The following is a 7,899-nucleotide window of genomic DNA, read 5'->3' as shown; positions in this document are numbered from 1 at the left end:
AACAGAACTGAAAACACCTCAATCTATCTTACAGTGATGCAACAAGATGATATTGACTGAAGGAAAACACTTCTAACTTAGAATAAAGCAAAGGAGTTTTAATAATCTCAGTAGATGAGTCCTTTAAATAGATGATAATTAGAGATGATAAAACTCAGGAGAGAATATGACGAAAAGATGAGAGAGTTTAAAGTATATCTTACCTTGAGAGATAGTGAGAGATTCGTATAAGAGGATGAAGGAGGAAAATCGCGGAAGTTTTGCACGATGAGAGGCACCTCAGGGAGAGAGAGAGATAGAGTTTTGAGGTTTGAAGGTAAGAATGAGATTCACGGGTCTTTAACATTCAAAGATAGGCCATATGTGATGGGGCCCGAAGGTTCGGTCGACCGAAATGGCTGGTGAGAGAAAACTTCATTCTTATTTCGGTCGACCGAAGCATGATTTCGGTCTACCAAAATGCTGATCCTGAGAGCAAAGTTTTAAGTGTTGATTCTGAGGATTAGCTGCTGCTATGTATCTCACTCTCTATAGCCATTCCGATTTCTCGCCAAAGAGTGCAAAACCTATCTTCTTGAAGTGGCTTTGTGAGAATATCCGCCAATTGATTCTCGGTGTCGATGAACATCAGATCAATATCGCCTTTAGAAACATGATCACGTAAGAAATGATATCTGATCTCAATATACTTAGTTTTAAAGTGCTGAATGGGATTCTTTGATATGCAAATGCCGCTGGTGTTATCACATTTGATAGGGATTTTGTTAAAAAATAAACCAAAGTCTTCTAGCTGTTGTTTGATATAGAGAATTTGTGCACAATAGCTACCAACAACAACATATTCAGCTTCAGCGGTGGATAATGCAACTGAATTTTGTTTCTTGCATGACCAAGAAAAAAGTGATTGACCTATAAAGTGACACACGCCGCTTGTGCTTTTTCTTTCAACTTTAGAACCAGCAAAATCGGCATCCGTAAATCCTACGAGTTCAAAAGATGTGTGCCTAAGATACCATAAACCAAGGTTAATAGTACCATTCAAGTATTTAAAAATGCGTTTGACGGCATTCAAATGAGATTCCTTGGGACAGGATTGAAACCTAGCACATAAGCACACACTAAACATTATGTCCGGCCTGCTACCCGTTAAATAAAGAAGACTTCCGATCATTCCTCTATATTTCTTAATAGCAACTTCCTTGCCTTTTTCATCCTTATCAAGTTTTAAGGAAGAACACATGGGAGTTTTAGCATGTTTGGCATCTTCCGAGCCAAATTTCTTTAGTAAATCTTTGGTGTACTTTGATTGGGAAATGAAGATTCCATCAAGAGTTTGTTTGATTTGCAGCCCCAAGAAGAAGTTGAGTTCACCCATCATGCTCATTTCAAACTCGTTTTACATGGAGGAGGCAAACTCTTTACTTAGAGTGTCATTTGTTGATCTAAAAATGATGTCATCAACGTAAATTTGAATGATCAACAAATTTCCATTTATGATTTTAGTAAAGAGTGTGTTATCAATCTTACCTCTACAAAACCCACTTGTAAGTAAGAACCCACTAAGTCTTTCATACCAAGCTCTAGGAGCTTGCTTCAAACCATATAAAGCTTTTGTTAATTTAAAAACATGGTTTGGAAAATCGTAGCTTTCAAAGCCTGGTGGTTGTTCAACATATACTTCTTCATCAATAAAACCATTTAAGAAAGCACTTTTTACATGAAATAATTTGAAATTTTTGTAAGATGCAAATGCAAGTAGCATTCTTATGGCCTCAAGTCTAGCAACGGGAGCAAAAGTCTACTCATACTCTATACCTTCTTCTTGGTTATATCCTTTTGCAACAAGTCTAGCCTTGTTCCTAATGATAGTTCCCGACTCATCCTTTTTGTTTCTAAAATATTTTGTCCCAATAATTGTTTTATTTTGAGGTCTTGGGACAAGATTCCAAACCCTGTTCCTTTTGAATTGAATGAGTTCTTCTTGCATTGCCAAAAGCCAAGATTCATCATTTTCAGCCTCATGTATATTTTTAGGTTCGAATTGAGAAACGAATGCCACGAAATTGCATACATTTCTTAATTGTGACCTTGTGCTGACACCTTTGGATGGATCACCAATGACTTGGTCAATGGGATTATTATATACTAACTTCCATTCATTTGGAGCAGTTTTGTTTTGAGAGGTATCATCACTTGAATTGGAACTTTGATAGATATCAATAGGAGACTCATTTATGTTGAGATCATTGATACTCTTCTCAAGCTCTATAGGGGACCTATTTGTATCAAGTTCATTGGTACCCTTTTCAAGTTCAACTTCTTCATCATTGACCATCACACTTTTTGTGGGAGAGTTTGGGGATTCATTAAACACAACGTGTATTGATTCAACCACAACTAAGGTCCTCTTGTTATAAACTCTATATGCTTTACTTCTAGAGGAATATCCAAGAAAAATGCCTTCATCAGATTTAGCATCAAACTTTCCTTGATTATCCTTGTCATTGAGGACAAAGCATTTACACCCAAAAACTTTGAAATAGCCTATATTAGGTTTTCTTTTGTTCCATAACTCATAGGGTGTTTTGTTGAGAATCTTTCTAATGACAACTCTATTTATAACATAGCATGAAGTATTTACGGCTTCGGCCCATAGAGATCTAGGTGATTTATGCTCATTAAGCATGGTTCTAGCCATTTCTTGAAGAGATCTATTTTTCATTTCAACAATACCATTTTGTTAGGGAGTCCTAGGTGCCAAAAGATTGTGATTGTAGCCATTTTCGTCGCAAAACCTTTCAACGTCTTGGTTGTCAAACTCTCTACCCTTATCACTTCTAATGGATTTAATTTTATATTCCTTTTCATTTTCGACTCTTTTGCAAAATTTTGAAAGAATTGAATGAGCCTCATTTTTGCATGCAAGAAAAAATACCCAAGTGAATCTAGAGTAGTCATCTATGATCACAAAGACATAGATTTTACCACCAAGGCTAGCAATTTTCTCCGGTCCAAAAAGATCCATGTGGAGCAATTCAAGTGGTTTTGAAGTGGTTATGTCCTTTTTTCTTTTGAAAGAAGACTTGATTTGTTTACCAATTTGGCAAGCACTACACGTTTTGTATTTTGAAAAATTTGTCTTGGGGAGACCTTTGATTAATTCATTTTTAGACAATCTTGAAATTAAATCCATGCTTGCATGACCTAACCTTCTATACCACAACCAACTATGTTCATTGGATGACATGAAACATTTAACATCTTGTTCTTGAAGTTCACCTAAGAGCAAGGTATATACATTACCACTTCTAGGAGCATAAAATATTTGGGATTCATTTCTTTTAACAATGCATTTATCCGATTTAAAAGTCACATCAATTCCATTATCACAAAGTTGACTAACACTAAATAGATTATGCTTTAGATCCTCAACGAGTAAGACATGTTCAATGATAAGGAAGGAGAAATACCTATGCTCCCAATGCCAATTACCTTGCCTTTAGAGTTATCTCCAAATGTAACACTTCCTCCATTGTATGCTTCTAGAGAGGAGAATTTTGTGTGGTCTCCCGTCATATGCCTTGAACATCCACTATCTAGAAACCATTTGTCCTTGGAAGATGTGGAGACTTTGAAACCATCCTACAAAAGAGATTTCAAACATTTTCACTTGGTACCCAAATCTTGTTGGGTCCATGGGAGTTAGCTAAGAGCATATATGTTCCTTTAAGAACCCACTTCTTTATGAACTTTAGCTTTCTCTTTGAGCATTCTTGAATAAGATGACCTATTCTTTTACAATAATTACATCTAGAACTTTTACTTTTGCTTTTAACAAAGTAGTTGGTCAAAGGCTCTCTCTTATTCAATAGACATGCTTTCTTGTCAAAAGGGTCATAACCTAACCCGTTTTTATTAAATAAACTTCTTTGAGCACCTAGCATAAGTTCTAGATTTTTGGTACCTTGAGTTAACTTTGCTAGATCATCAATTTGGTTTTCAATAACTAACTTTAAGGAAGCATTTTCAAAGATGAGCTCAGGAGATCCTGTTTCTTTAAGCAAGGTGCATTCCTTTTTCAAGCACTCATTTTCATTAAGAAGATTTTGAATTTTGTTTTCAATGATAAGTTTCTCTCTTCTTTGAGAAGCACATTTTTTGACCATTTTACCTAGTTCGTCTTGTAATTCTTTAAAACCATCAAGTAATCCATTATATGCATCAACTAAGTCATCATAAGACATTTCACATTCAGAGGAAGATTCATAATTTGAGTTTACCTCATCCCTATTTGCCATGAGACAAAGAATTGCCTTTTCCTCATGACTTTTGGATCCATTTGAGTCGTCATCTTCCCAAGTGGCTTGCATTGCTCTTCTCTTTTTCTTTTCCTCTTTGTAGGCATGACAATCAGCTTTAAAGTGTCCCGGTTTTCCACAGTGAAAACAGGTAGAGGTATCACATTTGCCTTGCTCATTAGATGATTCTCCCTTTTTGAACCTTCCCTTGTTGAATTTCTTCCTATGAAGAAATCTTTTGAAGGAATGAGTGATGATCATCATCGTCTTCACTTTCGTTGTCGACAACTTCCTTTTCTCTTAAAGATACTTTGAGAGCAATTTCCTTCTTTCGATGATGATCTCCTTCTCTATCTTTTAGAGTGATTTCCTATGTGAGAAGAGAGCTGAGAAGTTCATCCAATTCAAGTGTGTTGAGATTGTGAGCTTCTTTGATTGCCGTTGCTTTTGCATCCCATTTTTGGGGTAGGCTTCTTAGAATTTTCCTTGCAAGATCAGAGTTAGTCATAGTTCTGCCAAGATGTTTCAAGCCATTAATGATGTCTGTAAATCTCACAAACATTGCACTAATAGTCTCATCTTCATTCATATGAAACAATTCATATTGATGCATAAGAATGTCAATTTTAGATTCCTTGACCTGTGAGGTTCCTTCACAAGTAATCTGAAGTTTATCTCAGATTTCTTTAGCTATGGTACAAGTAGAGACTCTATTATATTCACTAGGACTTATAGCACAATTTAGACTAACTTTGGCCTTGGCATTCAAGGAGATAAGTTTATAGTCCTCTGTATTCCATTCAGCTTTAGTTTTAAGGACCCTTTCAGCACCAAATCCTTTCATTGGAACAAAGGGTCCATTAATAATAACTAACCAGATTTGATAGTCTACGGATTGGAGGAAATCTATCATTCTATTTTTCTAATAGCCATAATTTGTTCCATAGAACCAAGGGGGTCTAGTATTGGACTGACCTTCTTGAAGAAGGTGACCATTTAAGTTTGCCATGATTGATCTCTAAAACACTTAAAGCTTTTCTAATAGAGACCTAGCTATGATACCAATTGTTGCCCAAGTTTAGACTCTAGAGGGGGGGGGGGGTGAATAGAGTCTATGCAAACTATGGTCAATTTTCGATCTTAAAATATTAATTAAAGACAAACTCAATTTCTTTGACAGATAATGAATGATGCAATCTGAATTTTAAGCTTCAATAGTCAGCATTAATGAAGAGGCATATTAAGACATACATAAAGCAATAAGTATAGAGATAGAGATAGAAGTTGCAAACATGTACTCAATGATTTTTAGTGAGGTTTGGAAACTCCTACTCCTCGGCTCAAGACCACTCTTGAGACTTCCCAATTCACTATGGCTTCTCCTTGCGGGTAGAGAGCAAACCTCTTACAAGAAACTCTTCCTAGCTTCTAAGTGCTAAGAGAAACAGCTTCTCTTAGCCTTCCTTGGGCCATACCAACCCTTACAAGTTTTGAAGTATATTAATGGAATACAAGATGATCTCTCTCTCAAATCTGAAGTACAAGATTTAGCTCGCTCTAGAGTATGTATGAATAACTTGAAGCTCAATACTCTTTTGATGAAAATGAAGTGTGTGTGTATGATAAAAGCTTTATGATTGCAAGACTTTCTTTCTCAATGTACGCAACAACTTTTCAATGAAGTTCTGAAGTGTTTTTATAGACTTTCAGACATGTCTGATAATGTTATAGCTGTTGGACACACATCCCAAGAATAAAATGCCCGTTTGAATTTTGAAACACGCAGTTTCGGTAGACCGAAGTAAAGCCTCGTTTTGTTTCAGTCGACCGAAATGATTCAAGCTTGAATATCATACTCTCAGTACTCTTGTTTCGGTAAACCGAAGTAAAGCCTCATTTTGTTTTGGTCGACTGAAATGATTCAAGCTTGAATATCATACTCTCAGTACTCTAGGTTCGGTAGACCGAAGTGATCTCTCAGTTATTTCGGTCGACCGAAATAACTATTAGTTGGATTTGTATATTCATTTCGGTAGATTGAAATGAAACAATGATTTATTTTGGTAGACCGAAATAACTTGAAGCTTTGATCCTAACTCTTGGTTCATTTTTAGATAAGGATATGCTTAAGTCCTTTGTTCCTTAGTCATAGTGAATGAGATGATATGCATAATGTTGGAGAGTTTGAGCTTCAAGATGTTCATATACACTTTAACAAAGCTTCCTAAGAAACTCACCAACCTAGCTAACCCCATTTTGATGTCTTGTGATGACTTGACTTTGACTTTTGATTGCTTAGTCCTTTGCTCATTCCTTGGTGTTGCTTCTTCAGTTTTGTCCTTGTATTGTAGTGCTTGTTTTGATGAATGCTTTGCTCTGTAATTTCACTCAAAAAGACATTAGTAATCATAGAACATCATTAATGAATTATGATCATCAAAAACCTTTGATTCAAGGTCAGCATAAACCAACCCAAAAATCATGTTTTCTACTTGACATTATGAACAGAAACAAAAAGAACTTGCTGTAAAATGTCTAGAATGCCCCTAGATCAGATTAGGCTCAAAAGGGCGAAAATGCGACTTTGTACCAAGTATGCATTTGACCCCAAATGCATTACTAGGCTGAAACAAATACGTACACAAACGTAATAAGTGGTTTTGAGCACACGGGAATGATCCGTGGCTCCCAAAAATGACCGATGCAAAATCCGACCCCCTGACTACCAAAAAGGCGAATATGCACATGAAATGAAAATTTTCAAAACAAAAATTAACAAATGATTGGAAATTACCGTTTGGCCCTTGGTCAGACTTCATACATGATTAATGAGACCCTATGAAAGAATCAAAATATAATTCCCACACCCGATGATAACATGGTGAAGCAATGACTTGACATTTTTCAATATTTTCATAATATTTCATGAAAGTGAAAATGCATAGGAGACAAAATACATGTCATTGGCCTCCGGCCTCATCTCATACATGTCAAATACATTGTAAAGAGTGTACTCATGTACACACTACATGTTTAGAATAAAAAATACACATTTTGACAAAAAAGGCTACAAGTGGCATTTGAAGCCAACCTTTACAAGAATTAAAAACTTCAAGTCTACAAATCATCCAAGCATAATAAGAATATCGAACCTTGATTCCTGTACCTAAAAAATACCCCGAAAACTTTAGGGTGAGCAACATAAAGCTACTCGTAGGAGATGAGCATGCATAGACTTAACATTTTACAAGAATATCACCTTAAGGTGAAACAATTCAAAAGGATCATGCCACCTAACGTCTATGTTAAAGATGAGACTCAGGGAGCATCCTAAGCTACATTAGATCATTTCTAGCATAAATCGCATCCTTCATGCAATTCTAAACAACATAAGAACATGCTATACAAAGGAACAAGATATAGATTCTCAAAGTTATCAACTTGAAATCTAAAATACAAAAACAACAAAAGTGGGTCACGCCACCTAACGTCTATGTTCCAAATGAATCTATAGGATCATTCATAAGCTACATTTGAACATTTTATCATAAATGTACTTAACAACATCAAAGACATGTGATAATTCCTTACAAATTATAAT

The 7,899-nt window shown here is 35.7% G+C and overlaps 1 protein-coding gene across 1 annotated transcript; it reads right to left on the bottom strand.

The window, feature by feature from the left end:
* Positions 1-4,668: 4,668 nt before the first annotated feature.
* LOC132301750 (uncharacterized) lies at positions 4,669-5,307 on the bottom strand. The gene is made up of 3 exons (XM_059798979.1): positions 5,274-5,307; positions 5,050-5,135; positions 4,669-4,962 (listed from the first exon to the last, which is right to left on the bottom strand). Exons 1-3 carry the CDS (start codon positions 5,305-5,307, stop codon positions 4,669-4,671), a joined length of 414 nt encoding a protein of 137 aa, XP_059654962.1.
* Positions 5,308-7,899: the final 2,592 nt, after the last annotated feature.

Source organism: Cornus florida, unplaced genomic scaffold, assembly GCF_030987335.1.
Source record: "Cornus florida cultivar Cherokee Brave unplaced genomic scaffold, ASM3098733v1 CherokeeBrave_3.0.0_Hap2_Chr03, whole genome shotgun sequence".
Classification (NCBI taxonomy): Eukaryota; Viridiplantae; Streptophyta; class Magnoliopsida; order Cornales; family Cornaceae; genus Cornus; species Cornus florida.
Note: the sequence above shows the minus strand (reverse complement) of the source record. Positions and strands in the feature narration are given on the sequence as shown.

What these genes read in the sequence shown, in the direction of transcription:
- LOC132301750 (XM_059798979.1), bottom strand. Translation starts at nt 5,307, where the DNA reads ATGGCAAACTTAAATGGTCACCTTCTTCAAGAAG. An exon ending in TGGTCACCTTCTTCAAGAAG is followed by an intron (nt 5,136 to 5,273) that starts GTCAGTCCAATA and finishes TTCCAATGAAAG; the next exon opens with GATTTGGTGCTGAAAGGGTC. An exon ending in CCTTGAATGCCAAGGCCAAA is followed by an intron (nt 4,963 to 5,049) that starts GTTAGTCTAAAT and finishes GATAAACTTCAG; the next exon opens with ATTACTTGTGAAGGAACCTC.